The sequence below is a fragment of the Cupressus sempervirens genome, chromosome 9 (genome assembly GCF_028749045.1).
Source record: "Cupressus sempervirens isolate cs-2001-9-10 chromosome 9, ASM2874904v1, whole genome shotgun sequence".
Lineage (NCBI taxonomy): Eukaryota > Viridiplantae > Streptophyta > Pinopsida > Cupressales > Cupressaceae > Cupressus > Cupressus sempervirens.
Window position 1 is genome coordinate 506726925 of NC_143126.1, and position 19585 is coordinate 506746509.

Below are 19585 nucleotides of genomic sequence, written 5' to 3' on the forward strand. Positions count from 1 at the left end.
TTAGTATTGGGAAGAGACCTCTGGTTACTACCATTGTGTTTTTGCAGTATTGTTTCAGATTGGAAATGTATTTTCAGAACCTTGGAGAAATATATTGAGCGTCTGGGATCTATTTTTGGTGTCCTGTCCTTGTATGCAGATTGATGGTTGATATCTCTTGTAGTATTTATCCTGAAACCTTTAAGATTTGTTCTATTAAGCATCTTTTCATGGCTGTCATTGTTCTATACAGGTCAAAAGTTGTACTAGTTCGTTGCATGTGTTAAATGTGATTAGGTTCCTTTTAATACCTTCAAGCATTTGGTCTTCTTTTGAAATACTTATGTGTAGATTAGTGTGTCAGAAATTGTATCAGTTTATCAATTGCTAAGAGCTTTCAGTTTGTGTTCAAGGAAATACTGTTTTAATCACAATCCTTTTGGTATGTCACCATTTTACCTTGCATTTGTTTATTATCAATCTTTCTTATCCCTTTTCCTTACGAGTTTTGTTTCTAGTCACCTGTTATTAAGTGATACACCACTGCAAATACAATAGGAATCGGCCTAGAATTTGGAGGTTCAGTCTAGCTATAGGTCACCCACACCTTTTGACTAATCCCATGTTCTCTAGAAATCTCTAGCGTTTTGATACTTGAGATAGGGTGCAATTTCTGGAGTTAACAAGAGCCACTTAGGCTAATAGTAGAACATACAAAAAAGCCCCAAAGGGGTAAAGGGTCGGTCAATTCCTTGTTAAGCCTTGGTGGAAGATTTAATATTACAACTTGACTGAATAAGCACATGAGACCAATCCTAAGTGAGAAACTTAAACAAGCCCTTATATTTTCCTTTATCCTGCTCATCTTTACCAAGCAAATAGAGGTTGTAGAGTTGCATATCACCCAGAGAGTAAACTTGGAAATGCTTCCCGGTTTTCTTTTTGCCTTACTCTACTTTTCAGACTATCCACTTCATTCCTCAAGTTGGCCAAATTTGAGGCCGAAGTTGTGTCAATATCACACAAAATTGGGTTCTCCTCCAATGGAGGTGTATTATTATGAGGATTGACAAGTCCCATTTCCCATTGACAGAAGTGTGGGTCAAGTTGTTGGAGGTAGATTTATCAGAGCTATCAATGTCTTTTGTCTCTAAATCATCACCCTCACTGGTCTTGTTTTTTTCACTCCTTGTTTTATTTGTTTGATTCTCTTGTTCCGTGTCTTCCTCATAGTCATAGTCAAAAGTAACCTTTTGCCTTTTTTCCAGATCTATTAGCCTGTTTGTTGGATAGATGAGGGGTCGTATGCTACTTAATCTCCTTGTTTTCACTAGTCACCTCCTGAACAAAGAATTCAACTCATTTTTTAAGGGGGAAGGATTTGTACCTTTCCTCTTAGAGATGACAAACAAGGGATCTTTTCCTCTTGGGCCAATCTTAGGGGTAGAACTATCATAGCTCAAGAATTCTAGGGTGCCCTCCAAGGATGTAGTTTAAATCAACGGTTCTCAAATGTGTAATATCTTTTCTTTCATTTTGGCAACCATATCAGCAATGTTATGCTAGTAGGAGGGTTTGTGACACAGAAGACTCATAAACAACATTGGATTTAGGAGGGTAGAGGGCCACGTGAAAGTGCTATAACCTAAAAATGAGGTCCTACCACAGGTAATTAAAAAAATAAAATCTTGGTGAGCACTTTACTTTACATCCAACACAAAGCTTTCAAAAGAATTTGATAGAAAGAAGGAAATAGAACTCTTTCATGGCTCCTAAAGTGGTTTAGAAGTGAGTTATGATAATAATAGTAAACTTGAAAACATCCCTTCAGTTTAAAGTACCTTGTGATCATGACGTAGACTTGAGGAGGAAGCTCAACCTGGTCATATCCTCCATGATTCTTAACTAGAAAATCGCTAACCTTAATGAACTTGTTTAAATTGTCACTCTCAACTACCTGATTGGTCTTCTTCCATTTTCTACCCTCAGTAGAAAATCTAGTGGCCTTAGCAATGACCTCTTCATTGATTTAAAAAGAAATACCCCCAACCAAAACTCTCCTACCATTTGGCAAACTAGGAAGACAAGCCCTTCTTGCATATATGTCATATTGTGGGGTCATTCTTGAATTCTTCTAGTTTCCCAAGCTCGATTTGGTTGCGGTCCACTCCATAACTGTAAAAAAATACACAAGGTACTCAACTATGTGAAGAAAACTGCCACTCTTGATACAAAGAGAGAAACTGTCATTATCACATATTGATTTAAAGGCAAGAAAATTTCCTGTCTATCTGGTTAGGTGAAGTCATTACACCATCCTCTCAAAAAATTAGGCTCATGTGAGTTACAATTTTCCACAAGTGGGTTTTTTTTCAATATGACACATAAAGGGTACCCTTGATTAGGCAAGGTGTAATGATAAATGCAAATGTTACCAATCTTGGTTATCACATAATGCCATCTCATCATTTTAAGTACTCTTTAAGATTAGTGTAGTAAACATGATTACCTAGTGGCCGCCTAGGCAAAGTACTACACCATAGATAGTAAGTAATGCCTTGTCGGACCATGACTCTCCATAAATCAATGTCATCCTGCCACATTATCAGTCCCATACTCAAAGGTAAAAATATGTACATCTGTCTCCAACTAGTTTTTCAAGTACTCTGTCTATCAGAACTGCCCCACTACCACCCCCCATTTGTCATCCCCAAACTTAGGCCCTTTGTTCCCCCATCTTGGAACTTGTCTTTCTCTCTTGCTATCCCCAATGGATGGTGGAACATTGCAAGAGCTACAATTTACAACAACATGGACATTATATCAGTTATTTATACACCTTTGGAAATTGCAAATATGAAATTTAATGGTAGCTTAACCTGAGAAGAAATTTGAGCTCTTCCACTACCTTGCAGCTGTAACTTTAACACTTCTTCCCAAATCCTCCAACCAGCTCCCCATTTTATAATATCCTCAACTCGCTCCCAAAAGTCCCTTTTGAATCTCGGCAAAGTGGAAATATAACTCCTTGTTGGATGCAAAGAATGCCAAGGAACACTTCTTCAAAATCCATGCCATAATTAGGAAATGATAAAATATTGCGAAGTGTCAAGCTCTGTAACTCTTGTCGAATTGCTAGATTTGTTCTAAAGAGCTTTTCACTAAATGTCATGTCCCAAAATAGTCAAAATCATTAGAATTTTCCACCACCCTCTTGCATGCATGCTTGTTGATGCGGAATCTCTAACTCCTGATGTCTTAATTATAAACTTGCCTTGTTGGCCCATGCATGTAACTCTTTGCCATAATCTCCACAAATACTATAAAGCAAGATTCCAAAATTCACTTATTGCAATATCCCTTATCAATTTTGGAAAATAAAATAAGTAAATAAACTGATTTTTGTATGCATAAACTGTAACTGTGCCCCTCCTTGTTGCTGGTTATAGAGAAACTTTTTAATCAGGCGAAACTTAATCATTTAACCACAGTAATTTTTATTCAACCCAGCTGAAAATCACCCAACATAAAATCAAAAAAGTTAGGATGATGCAAGATTTCTCTTGCATCCCTGGATGCTCCTGTGTCATTTTCACACTTTGCTTAATGTTTATGAATGATGATATGGATCCAACTATTCTTATATTACATTATATTCTGCAAGTAGTCAGGTTATGTCGTATATTGTTTCTGGAATTCAGATTAATAGAACAGAGAAAACTAAAGTTTCTTGTGAGTTCATTCTCTTTTGTTGTTTCAAATTCAAAATCCCTCATTGTTTAATTTTCTCCATGTTTGCTTCTTAGAGTGTTGTTATTGCAACACTATACTGCTCCATTTGTTTCATTTTAAATATGGTGTATTGTCAAGGATACTGGTTTTAAGTAAAGCTCCAAGTAATATTGTTGTATAGATTAGAAGGAAAAGAAAATTCTCAGAAAATTATATCCGCATTCACTAGCGTACTTCTCTAATGTCAAAAATAGCTATCAGTTTATTACTTTCCATTAGAACTCAACATTTGCAGAGGTTTATGTGTATACGCAATATTCATTTTTCTTCACCTTTTCATTTTTTCCTTGTATGGTTTATACCTTTAACTTTTTGACATACTTTTGTAGTGGGAAGGACCAGATGCTCCCAACTCGCCAGGAAGCACTACATCTTTTGAATAAGTTATCTAATTGTAGAGTCCGCTATTTTAAGGATAGTGGGCACACAGTCTTGCTGGTGAGTGTTCATTTAATATGTTGGCTTTCCAATCTTCTAAGATTTGTTTTAAATAAAAAAAAGATTACTCATTTTATTATTTTTCTCTAGTAAAACTAATAAAGACATTTGATTTCCCAAGAATCACCTTATTCATAAGCTCATACATGTGAAAGTAAAGGTTTTCTCAATTATGTGGGAGTATCAAAGGCTCTTGGACTGACAAGTGCCAACAAATGAGGAAAGTATTTCTTCAATAAAAACTAATTCCAAGAATTATATTTCAAAAAGTTTTATATGATTGTCAAAGCTTCTTGGGATCTCAGAGATGATTTCAAAAACCAGGCTACAATTGATGGGTAATGTAGTCCAATACAAGGCTACATTAGTGCTGCAACTGGATGCAAATTGATCAAATAAAACTTGAATGTTTTTAGTGCTAAGTGATGAGAATACATATGAAATCACCATTAGAATGAATTTTTAATCCTGAATATTCTATGCTTGTATATATATATACCGATCAAAAGATATATTATATATTAATATGATTAAGCATGATAATGTTTTACTTTCAGCTCCTTGCTTCTCAAAATCGTAATTTCACATGTTGACTCAGTTTTATTTGAGTGTACAAGGTGTGCTACGAATTCATACTAGTTAGAAAGCTAATGATGGAATATAGGCTATATTTTAAATACGAGTGAATGTGATTGAGCCTTCATAATGCCCTATTGGTTCATTTTACAAATAATCTGGGGTACAATGACCTCAATTGAGACATGTTCTTTGTTATTCCCCCTTTTTCTTTGGCCAATAGACTTTGATTGTCATGTTAGTGGATAGGTCCCAAACATCCTTATGTGTATACTTGATCTCAAAGAAGATAATTATTGTGTTCATTTTGGTGACATTGCACATTCAAAAAGCTTACATGAGCCTTTATAAACCACAATAAGCAATCAAAAAAGATTATTAATAGAACAACTATTTTTAATAAGATAAGGATCTTTTTATGAAAATCCATAAACATATTATTTGAGGTTCAAGGGTGCCAAACCAGGCTAAAAGACAAAATAGGGAAACTCCAAGATTACAAGGAGGGGCGTGATTGCTTTACATAGGTTTTGCTTTTCTTATATAACAGAACAATGGGATATAAACAGTATCAGTCAGAAAAGTGTGAGGAATTAGGACATCTCTTGAGACATTGCTTTTAGTCACTGATCTCCCATGGTCTTCTCCCATGTATTGTTTGGTCCATTGTTTTTGCACCGATTGCCAAGCCGAATAAGATGCCTGTGCAGTTGCTTTAAGAAACTGTTTGGATAGTGGTTCTATATGATTGGTGGCAGTACCATGTGTTTTTGCAGGCACATGTTTCAATGCCTCATTCAATTGCCCCTTCTGTTTTTCACAGGTTAGAACAGTCCCAATGACTCTGGTTTGGTTAATGTGTTGTGGTGGTTATGGGTAAGAAAGTCTATACAGACCACATGATTGCCTTTTTCAAGATGGCAGATTACTTGGAGCGGGTTGATTAGATGATAACAATAAATTTCATGAGAATTTCAGAGGCATCTTTATCCTTGGGTTGAATCTCAATAGCCTTAGCCAGTTGCAAAATGCTAGTGCTGGTATTGTAGAGGATACAATGCATCTGATTCTTAAGAACAATCTCTAGGCTACAGATTATCACCGCCTAAGGGAGGTGGTTGGTGAATTGGAATAGCAAACTAATGTAAAAACCTCGGTCTGGTTATGGCTTAACCAAATTAATTTTGTTAACATCAATTTCCTCACTCATTCATAAGGTTGTCATTTTAACGAATACTTGACAGACAAAGCTAATTATCACTATATATAATGCTTAAGTCTTGAGCACAATGCAAAGAGATCTTGCCCAATTAAAGATGAACAATCTGCCTTGAAAACTATGATGAATAAATACACTGGAAAAGACTTTTTTTTAACAGGACTACTGTAATTTTGAAATTCTGCACTAATTAAGACAATTGAGTATGACCCTTCACGCCCTTCTCAACTTGATTTGCCTTAATTAAATACTGAAATAAATATTGAAACTCAGATTTCTTTATTTTGATTGCATATGTAAGAGAGATTTACAATCAAAGAATTAGAAGCTGATGAGAAATAGATCAGTACTCCAGCTGGGTGACTAATGATGCATATAATCCTTCCTCCACTTCCAACGTTGCCTTCTCCAGCATCAAAATCGGACCAGTATGAATTTTCTTGTGCTCTCATTGTAAAGGACTGATGATCAACGTCACTCAGCCTCCCAGGTAGCTAACGCAGCCTTCTCCAATTCAAACGCAAGCCATAGAGACTTAGCCGCAGGAAGACTTTTGAAACACAGCCTAGTGAGACCAGATCACAGGTTTATGTTGTGAAGTAATCCCTGATCACATGTAACTGCAGCCTTTAGGAAATGAAATACAGGTCTGTGATAACTTGCAGCTCGTTGTAAAGCAATGCCTGGCCCCACTGATGACGTCCAGCCTTGTGGAAGGTTGTAAATGCATTCAGCAACAAAAGTGGCTTCCAGATGAATATACGCCTTGTACACTTCCGGCAGTAATCTCAAATGCATTAAATGATTTCTCCAGATGCAAATGCAGGACCCTATAAATCTCCAGCAATCAATCTTTCTTCTAATCATACCACAGTAAGGAGAATTGGTAAAGTACTTAGAACTTGATCCAGAATACCTCAGTTGTGGAATCAATGCACAACTCAGAACCAGACCCTTATACTTCAGCAAGGGCACACTATTCAGAAAACTCAGGAAAAGCCACAAAAGCAAATAAATTATCCAAGCGTACTTTTCCCAATGAAATGAGCTCCTATTTATAATCCTTTTTTGGCCAAAGTTTCCTAAAAAACTCCACTTCAGACATTGTGGAAGTTTCCCAAAAGAACTCAGCACTTGAAACTTTCCAGCACAGTTTTTAGAAATATCTCTTAATGTCATTATTATAATAGCATAAATATTATTATAATAATGCAACTTAATAATTAATGAATAAATAAGAGCTCATGCAATTATTAACCTTATTTATTGCAGTTGATGACCAATTGCAAAGCCACCCACTGCACTACCAAAAATAGACTTAATAAAAATAATAAGTCCACAACTGGGACCCCCAAAACACCATGTCAGCTCACAAGGGTCGATATGATGAGCTAACTCTATCAATTGCATAGACTTGCCAAAAACAAGGACATTACAACTGACATCACAATTTATTAGGTTAGCAAGATGGCAAGGGATAGATTTTATCTAGGAATAGGGGTTGTGGTAGGCCCTAGGAAAATAGAAGCATTGAAGATATAATCACAAGACTAAGATTTAGCAGGCTGATTTTTTACTCTGTATTGGATTTAAACTTGGCACATAGACTAGAAATTTTGAAAAAGCCATGGAATAAGGAGAACTTTTTTTAAGGATTTAAAGCTAAGGTGCCGATTCAGGTATGGATATGGGAATGAGATTGCAAGTATGGTACATTGGTATGAGTCACGACATTATTTTGGAGCGGGGGAGTTGCATACATTTGGGTTACATAAATTGTAATGTTCCCATGTTTTAGCCTTCACGTTCTCCAAAGTCTAAGTGGAGGATAAGAAAAATTAAAGTCATTCAATTAAAAATTAAAAGGTGACTTTGTATTAATAACTTCTAGGGTATGTATTAATTATTGGAAGGACGGAAGCCTCTCGTGATTTAATTAATTATTGCCAAGGAGGAATTTCTAGGGTATGCATTAATTATTGGAAGGAGGAAGCTTCTAGCTCTTGCAATTAATTAATGTTTTAGTTCCTTCCAGAAGGATGAAGAAAAGGATAAATAGGGTTGAAAGTCATATTACTGATCATTGGATGATTATAACTTGCATTTGATAAAAGCTTGGATGTGTGAATCACACTCCCTTCTTTTGGCAATATAGGACGTTAATTCTCTGTTGTAACATTCTAGACGTCATTCTCTTAGGGATTGGCCTTTGGAATATATCTCTTTGTAATTGATTGCAGCATTCTCAGCATGAATATAATTTCAGCCTTGGTTCAGCTTTTGGGCATCCTTAAGTGTCCATTACAGTGGTATTAGAGTTATAAGTCCTGCCATCCTGTGGAGATCTTTAACATTTATGTTTGAGCATGCGACAAGGGCTTTATAATTTTTGCAATACCAGAGCAAGACAAAGTAGGAGTTCGGACTCGCTTAACGAACGGGATAGTTCGTTTGTGCAGAGGGACATATAATCCAGTCATACAGACACAAAGGAGACATTCTTTGAACAAAACAGCAGCATGGGTGACCAAGATTATAGAAATACCAGTTTTGACCAAGAAAATGTAATATTCAGATTACCGGGTACATTAGAGGAGGGGCAACGAATGCAACAGGAGCAGAATATGATGCAATAGGAGCAAAATAGGCGAATGGATATGATGCAATAGGAGCAGAATAGGTGAATGGATATGATGTTGCAGCTAATGGCTAGACAGATGGGCATCAATATTAATCCAGGTGATGCCAACAATGGAAACAACAATAATAGGGGTAATGATAATGGAGGCTGAGACAACATTAATGGTAATAATGGACATGACAACAATGGAAATGAGGTTGATAACTTTAGACATGTTGCACAACAAACTCGAACAACCAGCTCGAGACCTCTTCTACCCACCTTTCCACCTAGAGAACCAGTTCAACCGATTAATAAACCACAGATTGTAGAGTTACAAGATCAGTTTAGGAAGGATTGGGAGGCCAGTGGGCCAGAGTTTCAGGCGGATATCTCTCTCAGAGATTACTTGGACTTGAGGATGAGACACATGCCCAGATCAGGAGGACGAAGTCAAAACTTTGAGTTGAGAAAGAAAGTGGGGAAACTTTCTTTACCTTATTATGATGCTTCAAGGAAGATGACCGCACGAGCTTGGGTGCAAAAGATGGATACATACTTGCAGCTGAATCCTATGCCTGAAGAGGAGGCTATAAAGTATGCAGCTATTCACTTGGATGGACCAACACATGAGTGGTGGCACCATGGCATGGTAACCTTGGGACATAATCAGATCACATCTTATGAGGAGTTCACTGAGAAGCTCATAGAGACATTTGATACTAAGGATCCTAAATTGCAGTTTAAGGAGCTGGCACAACTCAAGCAGTGGGGATCAATTGAAACATATATCAGTGAGTTTCAGAGGTTAGCTGTGTTGGTCACAGATATTTCAGAGAGGAGGTTAGTAGTGTTGTTTATGAATGGACTCTCAGAACCCTTGCGAGGATGGGTCAAGGGACATGACCCAGGTACATTGCAAGAGGCCACTAAAAAGGCTCGTGACTTAGCACCTTCTTCATTTAGGAGCAGATTTCAGCACAAGGATTCTTATATGAAAATAGACAAGGAGAAGGACCAAAAACCTTTTCACAAGGATGCTCAGCCCAAAAGACATAAGTTGGATAATGACACCTTGAATGATTTAAGAAAGAAAAAGTTATGTTTTCATTGTAGAGAGCCTTGGGATTTATCTCATAAGTGTCCTCTCAAGGCTAAGGCAAATCAAATGGAGTATTTCTCAACAGAAGAGTCACAGTTAGAGAGAGAGGATCAACACTCAAATTTTGATGAGGATAGCACTACAAAGGATAGCAGCATTCCTGAGGATGAGAAGTCATTAGCACGATTAACGGGGGCTCAGAAGGGAATCACATTTAAGGTCAGAGGTACTATCCAAGGGCAGAAAGTGATCTCACTCATTGACACTGGGGCTACACATAATTTTATAGATGCACAATTTGTAGCCAAGAGAGGTCTATAGACTGAGGAGCACGCCGGATTTAGAGTTATGGTAGCTAATGGTGACAAACTATTATGCACTCAGAAGATAACTAATCTTCACATCAAGTTTGGAGATGCCTATGAGTTGGAAGATGAGTTCTATGTGGTAGACATGGGAGACTATAATATCATCCTTGGCATGGTATGGATGGGCTCGCTAGTAGAGTTCACACTTAACCTAGCAAAATTGGAGACGAAGTTTCAGTACGAGGGAAGAACTGTGGTACTTAGAGGACTTTCAGATGGGAGTTGCAGAGTAGTTTCCCTGAGGAGAATGCAAAAACTTTTTCGGCATAGTAACATAGAGTGGGCAGCAGAATGCTTCACTATGCCAACTTCACAAGAGCCACAGGTGAAGAGTCATCCACCAGAGATTTAGGAGAAACTTGACAGGCACAGTAAGGTATTTGGCAAGATTCCACATGGGGTTCCTCCTAACAGAGGGATAGAACATGTTATTGAGCATCCTAAGAAACATAAGGATGAGATAGAGAAGGCAATTAAGGAGTTGTTGGAAATAGGGCATATTAGGCCTAGTAAGAGTCCCTTTGCTTCAGCAGTAGTGTTGGTAAAGAAGAAGGATGGGACAATGCGCATGTGCATTGATTATAGGGCATTAAACATGAAAACCATTAAGAACAGATATCCCATCCCATGAATAGATGAGCTAATTGATGAGTTACATGGTGCATGCTTTTTTACAAAGATTGATCTACGGTCAGAGTATCATCAGATCAGGATGAGGGAGGAGGACATTCAGAAGATAGCTTTTCGGTGTCACTATGGCCACTTCGAGTTTTTGGTTATGCCATTTGGGCTAACCAATGCCCCTGCTACATTCCAGAATTGCATGAATCAGGTATTTAGGGAGCAGCTTAGGAGATTTGTTTTCATTTTCTTTGATGACATTTTAGTTTTTAGCAAGACTTGGGAGGAGCATTTACAACATCTTGAGATGGTGTTGTCTACTTTGGAAAAAGAATCATTGTATGCCAAGGAATCTAAGTGCGAGTTTGGGATGACTGAGCTACTATATCTTGGACATATTATCAGTGCAGAGGGAGTTCGGGTAGATCTTGAAAAGATTAGGGCTATTGTTGATTGGTCTACTCCAACAAATCTTACACAGCTTAAGGGATTCCTTGGTCTCTGTGGATTTTACAGGAGATTTGTTAAAAGATTTTCACAGCTCGCTACACCCTTGACAAACCTTACCAGGAAAGGGGCCTTCACATGGACAGAGGCAACTCAAAGAAGCTTTGATCATTTCAAGAAGGTGATGTCATCATGTCTAGTACTAGCTCTACCAGATTTCACGAAGCCATTTGAGCTTCATTGTGATGCATCAGGAGATGGGATCGGAGCGGTCTTGATGCAGGAGAAGCATCCCATTGTTTTTGAGAGCAGGAAGCTCTGTGGAGTGGAGAGAAGCTATTCCATATATGATCGGGAGATGTTGGCTATAATGCATGCATTGGCGAAGTTTAGGTCCTACCTAGTTGGGGGAAGTTTGTTATCAAAACCGATCACAACAGCATCAAATACTTCATGAACCAACGTGATTTGAATGATAGACAACAGAAGTGGATCACGAAGTTGCAGGCTTATGACTTTGACATTGAGTTTGTCAAAGGTAAGAAGAATGTGGTTGCAGATGCCTTATCCAGGAGGCCTCATATTTGTGCTCTGGCTGAGATTATAAGAGTTTGGAGAAATAAGATCACAAAAGAATATGCGAGGGACACTTGGGCTTCTGGAGTAATTGCAGGCACCATACATGATGATCGCTATGTGGTGATGGATGGGTTGATAAAGTTTCAGGGCAGGATATATTTGATTCCTTCATCACAATTTAAGGAAGTAATACTGAAGGCATTTCATGATGCACCTACAACTGGACATCCAGGGGTCTTTAAGACCTACAGGCAGATCCGTGAACGGTTCACATGGAAAGGGCTCAAGGATGATGCTCAGAAGTATGTTAGGGAGTGTACAATTTGCCAGCAGAATAAGGGAGAGCACACATATCCTGCAGGGTTATTACAACCTTTGCCCATTCCAAATAGGAAATGGGAAAGTATTTCCATGGACTTCATCACCGGGTTACCACGAGTACAAGGGAAAGATTGCATCTATGTGATAGTTGACCGATTGATGAAGTTTTCTCACTTCTTTGCTATTCCATCCACTTATACAGCAGCACAGGTGGCTGATCTTTTCTTTAGAGAGATATTCAGATTACATGGGCTACCTACTTTCATTGTTAGTGATAGGGATAGAAAATTCATGAGCACTTTTTGGCAAGAGCTGTTCAAGTTGTGTGGTACTGAACTTACACCTAGCACTAGTTATCATCCACAGACAAATGGGCAGACAGAGATTGTGACTAAATGGGTGGAAGGATATCTGAGGAACTATGTGACTACACAGCAGAGGGCTTGGGTCATTTGGAGTCTTCTAGCGCAAGATTCTCATTGATGCAAATTGAAGAAAGAGTCATTTAAAGCCAGCTAAAATACTATATCAGTCATACGTCCCTTGCATGTGAATTGTTTGATGAAATTCCTTGAGCTTTCGTCAGCAATTTTGAGAGCAGATTTGAGGAGGGTCATTACAGTGGTAGGTGTAAATGCCTAACAATAGCATTCCAATTCGCAGCCAAACATATCACTGACTTTCAGATTTCGCTCACCCAATGCAGCTGCCCAGATATTTGTAATAATGCCCAGCTATGTGGAAATATTAATCACCAAATTTGCACTAATCTGATACACTTTAAGAATGAGAGCCAAACGTTGGGAAATAATAGGCTAAATGTTCACCTCGAATGTTGTTAATGAATCACACTGGCATTTAGGAAACCTACCGATTTCCAAAATTATCCTCACACCAATATTCACCAAAAACCCTTCCCAATTCGCAGGTTGAAATGCAACTGAATTCCCACACAACAATACCTTCCAGCTACAGTTAGAAACAGAAGGAAGACTCCACAATTCAAACTTAAACACTTCACAAAATTAATTCGCAATACCTTAGCTATGAATTATTAGCATTTCTCAAAAAATAGGCCCTTATACCTCAGCAAGGGTTTCGAATTCAGAAAAGCTTAGAAACTCACACAGGCAACAAAAACAAATAAATACTTCGATGCTTTACTCATCAAATGGGCTTTTATTTATAATCTCCAAATGGCACAAAGTTTCCCAAATGAACTTCACTTAAGAAGCTTCCCACACACAATATTAAAACATAATAAAGTGTCATTATAAACTAATTTAGTAATTGCTTTTGGCTCCGAAAATGACTTTTTCCACCATAACTTCAAATTTTGACACGTAAGGCCATTTTTTCTTGTTCCCATGATTTAAAACTTCTCGTCCTGGTTCCAACAAGCTATGATATTGAGGTGACCAACCAACAACACCAACAAAAATAGCAACCTCATCGTGTTTAGATGAATAATAATAATTCGCCCATCTTGCGAAAACAACTGAAGAAGCAACCGAATCGAAATTTGACAACAACAAAGTGATCCTGATGATGAAAGAGGATGAATGAACTTGATGGGGTGACTTACTATAAATAGACGCTCCCTCCAAGATTCTTGGAGCCCAAATTGGAAGCCCAAAATAAAAATTGAGAGCATCCTCGAACTCCTTTGACTCAACTGAGCTCATCGGAACCAACAAATTGACTTACTATAAATAGTAAGTCCCTCAAACAGAGCCAAACACACTGTAGGCTACTGGAAAGCCTATAACCACACAACTGAGACCCTCAAATCCTACTATCGGCTCATGAGGGTCGCAATGGTGAACTAACCTAGCCAATTGCAGGAACCTGGTAAAAGAGGGGACATTACAGTCCTCCCTCCTTAAGATTGCTTGTCCCCAAGCAATCCTGGAGAAAAATGGACATCACAATCCACTTGGATCCCAAAGGTAGAATTGCGTAGTATCCCCGCTGTGTACAAACAACTCTTGTAGCAACAACACCCAAATAACAAACATCAACATCAAGATCATTTGAAAACTGACCCAAGGCGCTGATGAAGGCAACAACTCATCAGAACTCAACCAAACTGAAATATCAAATTTGTCCACACCTGAGTCCCCATCAAACTGATACTCATACCCAATTGCATTGTGGAGATGGTGACAACCATAGGTACCTAAAACACTACCACCAACTCCAATCTCTGCCAAACTATCCTCGGTGTGTAGATACTGCAAGGAGTCTAATTTGCAGTTATCAATCCCATGTGCAAAAGATGGTGCTACCCCATCCCATAATGGATGGCATGAAACTGGTGCCAACCCACACCAACGTGAAACCAAATCCTCTACCTGTGGGTCCAAATAAAAGTGATGAGCACTCCTCATAGTGTAATGTCGATAAAAACTCCCAATCTCTGTTAAGGGCTCATCAGTATCAGTCTGCAAATCAGAAGATGGCTCCAATCTCTAACTCTGAATTACTGGTCGGCTAGGGTTTGGGGCAATCCTCTCAGCAAACCCAACCTTGAAATCCTTGTGGGGAAGCATAGTAGACAGAGTCTCTACAATCTTTCCCACCAACCTCTGAATGGCACGAGAGCCTCGGATGAGAGTACCCTCAGACATTCTGTATGAATCCTCCCTCACATCCAAACTCTCCAAAAGATACTCCATGAAAGACTGGAAGCATCAACTTGCTCCCCTGCGACCCACTGCTGATCCCTCTGAAAATGTGTCACTGCCAACTATCCAACACTATCAGCTGTATGAGATGAAGAAATAGATTCACTTTCGGCAGTAGGAAGCAAATCAACATGAGAGCTCAACTCCATTGATGCTCTTACTTCATCCATACCTTCTGCACCCATATCCAAAATGGATGTGTCGGTTACATCATCACGTCCATCATCCCCAGTCGTAGAAGCAAACTCACCACAAACCACAATATGCAAATGAACTAGATTTGGGGTTGTGGTTTGAACATGCTCCAACTCCACGGTCACCTCATCCAATCGCGACTGTGACTCCTGAAGAGCCAACTGAGTACACTGAAGAGAGTCCACAGTCACCTCAAGCTCTTGGGTGAGCTCAACCACCTCCTCCTCTTTCTCTAACAATGTTCATAATAGGTGCTACCCCACTCCAGAAGGTAATCCCTGTTAGCAACTAGCTGTGAATAGTTATGCTTAAAGATTCTGACAGTCTCTAGAAGCACATGAACCTCTACTAGAGACAGAGTACTATCATTGTGCTCATCAAACATAGGAGCACCCCAACCAGATGTAGCCAACATCGGAGGAATCACATCATAATACTCAAAAGCTGAAGAGATGTCACTTTCACTCACCTTCATTTGATTGGTCACATGATGCCTTTGTAACCCCTGCCTCCTATGCAAGCTCTCTGTCTCACCAACTGAACTATGGTAGGAAATTGAATCAGAACTGTCCACCACAAGATCGCTCATACGTGTGCTATCATCCTCGCACAATTCTACATCCGAGATACAACTACCATGTACCTCAACCAATTCCTCATTTGAAGAAATGGAAGCCCTCACAGTATCAATCTCCTCGCATATAGCTGGGTGACTCCATATGTGCCTCGGTCCCACCTAAGGAAGCAACTGCCTCTTGCACTGGAGCAACACTAAAATAGTTGACATATAAGTCTCCAATAACAACTCCCTCCTTGGGAGAGTTTGAATAGTTAGTGACAGCTACATCATCAACTGCCTCTGAACTAATCATAGCAACTACTCTGGGAGCCTCAACCTATTGAAGCTTAGTGCTGCTATCCACCACGGGCACTAACAGATCCACATGTCCTTGTGAAATAAGTCCTTCATCATCACTCCGGATAGGACTAGCAGGTCCTGTACTACATATAGGTACATCTGCATCATGGACACCTGTCTGGGAAAACTCAAGCTTCCTTCCCTGGAACCTCGATGTCGGCCTTCTGAAGGCAGAAACCATATACCTCGCTGTCCTCTCAACTGTCTTTGGATCCAACAAGATCTTCGCCAACCTCTGTTGATGAAGCTTAAGTTTCTCCATACTCTCCTACAAAGCATTCATTTTCGTGCTAACTTAGTCATTACTCCATTGACTTCTAGAATTGCCAGTCCTCCTATGTTTGTCCATGGCTAGAAAATGCTAGAGTGCTGGTCACTCCAAATGCAACAACAAATCTAAAAATAAAATAACTTTCCTACCCCATAGGATGGCAAGAAATCGCTCTCATACCACTGTTATAACCCTGCCTGGTTATAGTTAAATCAAGCATCAATTTCTTTCACATTTCAATGGTTTGACATTTTGTCAAACACTTGGCAAGCATCGTTGTTGTTACTGTATATGATGTTTGTTTGTTTTGGGTGTTTTTGCATATGAGATATAAGTGGAAACATTACTGAAATAAAGAGTTCATTGATACTGAACAAGCCCAATTTCGAAACTGATAATCAAACATGTAATTATGGAAATATCTATAATAATTGTTGAGAATACAAAGAAGTAATTAACTTGTATGTTGCTTGACAAATCCAATTTGCAGCAAGATTAATTGACTGCCCTAGATGGGTCAAACTTCTTTGCAAACAATTTTCTGCTGCAATTAGCTCATGTTCTGGTAAGGAATTAACTACGATTTTACTCACATTAATACCCACGTTAGCTGAACCTAGATAATGTCGCCCGCTATAGGTGTTTATAGGGCAGAAGTAATGACGCCAAGGCTGACATAGGTGGTAGGTACAAACGCCTTATAGTAGCATTCCAATTCACAGCCAAACATATCACTGACTTTCAGATTTCGCTCACCCAATGCAGCTGCCCAGATATTTGTAATAATGCCCAGCTATGAGGAAAGATTAATCACCAAATTTGCACTAATCTGATACACTGTAAAAATCAGAGCCAAACGCTAGGAAATAACAGGCTGAACATTCACCTCAAATGCTATTAATTAATCGCACCAACAGGTAGGAAACCTGCCGATTTCTAGAATTATCCTCACACCAGTATTCACCAAAAACTCTTCCCAATTCATAGGTTGAAATGCAATTGAATTCCCACACAACGATGCCTTCTAGCTACAGTTAGAAACAGAAGGAAGACTCCACAATTCAGACTTAAACACTTCACAAAATTAATTCACAATACCTCAGCTATGAATTATTAGTACTTCTCAGAAAATAGACCCTTATACCTCAACAAGGAATTAGAAGTCAAAAAAGCTCAGAAACTCACACAGGCAACAAAAACAAATAAATAATTGGATGCTTTACTCATCAAATGGGCTCATATTTATAATCTCCAAATGGCACAAAGTTTCCCAAATGAACTTCACTTAAGAAGCTTTTCACACACAACATTAAAACATAATAAAGTGCCATTATAAACTAATTTATTAATTGCTTGTGGCTCCAAAAATGACCTTTTCCACCATAACTTCAAATTCTGACACGTAAGGCCATTGTTTCTTGTTCCCATAATTTAAAACTTTTCGTCCTGGTTCCAACGAGCTATGATGCTGAGGTGACCAACCAACAACATCGACAAAAATAGCAACCTAAGCTTGTTTAGATGAATAATAATAATAATTTGCCTGTCTTGCGAAAACAACTGAAGAAGCATCAGAATTGAAATCTGACAACACCAAAGTGATGCCGATGAATGTACTTGACGGGGTGACTTATTATAAATAGACGCTCCCTCCAAGATTCTTGGAGCCCAAAATAAAAACTGAGAGTATCCTCCAACTCCGCTAACTCAACTGAGCTCATTGGAACCAATGGATTGACTTACTATAAATAGTAAGTCTCTCAAGCGGAGCCAAAACACACCATAGGCTGTTGGAAAACCTATAACTCAATCTTAGAATTTATTTGGTTTGTTCACTGCTGCCCTAAAATCTCTGTTGATAAAAAATGTTGGCAAATCCTTAGAAAATTTCAGGATATCAGTTCGAAGAACCAACATATAGCTGCTCCTCTGTCATTCTTGGAAACTTGTCCCTACATTATCCTGTCCTACAAATTCATAGAAACGCTAAAAACCAAAATATATGTAAATAAATGTTTTTAAAATTATGTTCTATGGCCTTAGATGTATAAATAATTGAGTATATATATAATTTTTATAATTGTTGTATCTAATGGTAATTGTAGTAGAAGATCTTTTAAGTCAACAGTATCTATATACAATTTCATATTCGCTTTTAAAATAAAATAATAAAATGCTGTTTTTCTTAGCAGGAAACAGGAATCTTCACTTTGTATTAGACAATTTAGATTCATTAAAATATTGACCCTTGCTTTGCAACATGCAAAATTATTAAAAATACAAAATTAGTTTTTTCTGTTTTAGACACAGATTTGAAATTTCCGAGTAAAAATTAACACACTTTTGTAATCTTAAAAAGCATATGGCACAGCAATTTTTTTATTTTTATTTTTTAATAATGTCTACTTGCAGAAGACAAGTCTCTTCTGCATTAAATGTGTAGAAATCTATTGGTTCATATTGAAGGTTGATTTTAACAGAAGTTATATGAACTCTTATATTTTGCAATATAAGCTGTAACTTCTAACAACGTTGGTAATTGCTACAGGAGGGTGGTATCAACTTAGCAACTGTGATTAAGAGCTCTAACCTTTATCGCCGTTCAAGAAACCGTGACTATGTCTTGGACTTTGTTCCACCAACCCCACAAGAATTCAAAGAGGTGTATGACAAGAAAGATCGGTATGCATATTTTCTTAGTGGTTAGCAAATTTAGACAGCACATCTATTGATTTGTATCATACTTGTCACTTGGATCCCGCCTTAGGTGGATTTGACAATTGCATTAAGGTCTGGTCATGTTGAGTACTTTGGATATTGTTCTTTCCAATTTATTATTGAACACAGTAGTTCATTGAGAATATTACTGTAATCTTAAATAACTGTTGAAGCCTTTTCCAGATTCCTTTTAAGTCTTAAATACTTACAACAACCTTAATTTTAAGAACTGTGTAGGTGGTTTCGTGTAGCAACTGGCCCTGTATTATTTTCTACTTTAGAAGATGGCAAGATAGTGAAAGGACTTACAGGGATTCCTCAGCATGGCCCTGTTTTGTTAGTTGGAAATCACATGTTGATGGGCTTAGAGCTAATACCACTGGTTGGGGAATTTCTCAGACAAAGGAACATTTTTGTTCGTGGGATAGCTCATCCATCATTGTTTTCTAAGAGGGCAGATGAGGGGCTTCATCAAGAAAATCAAATTGACGATGTTAGACTTTTTGGTGCAGTTCCCGTATCAGCAAAAAATCTTTTCAGGCTTCTCTCTACAAAATCATTTGCTCTGTTGTACCCAGGAGGTGCACGGGAAGCTCTCCATCGAAAGGTATATAGCACATCTGATACTGCACTGACCTATGTTCTTCAATAACTGCTTTTCCAATTTTTAAATTTCAGCCATTCATAAATAACTTTAATTGAAGAAGATGGAGAGGTATGCTATCTATTTGTG

At 38.3% G+C, this 19585-nt stretch overlaps 2 protein-coding genes across 7 annotated transcripts in view; one reads left to right on the forward strand and one right to left on the reverse strand.

Moving 5' to 3' along the window:
- LOC149539561 (uncharacterized) overlaps positions 1 to 19585 on the reverse strand; it is a 250070-nt gene that overhangs the window by 133004 nt on the left and 97481 nt on the right. The gene's annotated exons all lie outside the window — the stretch shown is intronic.
- Positions 1 to 19585, forward strand: part of PES1 (Esterase/lipase/thioesterase family protein) — a 201828-nt gene that overhangs the window by 95676 nt on the left and 86567 nt on the right. For both annotated transcript variants that reach the window (XR_016356257.1, XM_089800790.1), the window contains exons 9-11: positions 4101 to 4209; positions 18683 to 18816; positions 19090 to 19459. Coding sequence is in view for 1 of the 2 variants with exons in the window: in XM_089800790.1 (XP_089656916.1) it covers positions 4101 to 4209; positions 18683 to 18816; positions 19090 to 19459 (613 nt within the window). In the remaining variant the exon portion in view is untranslated. The remainder of the gene's footprint in view (positions 1 to 4100; positions 4210 to 18682; positions 18817 to 19089; positions 19460 to 19585) is intronic.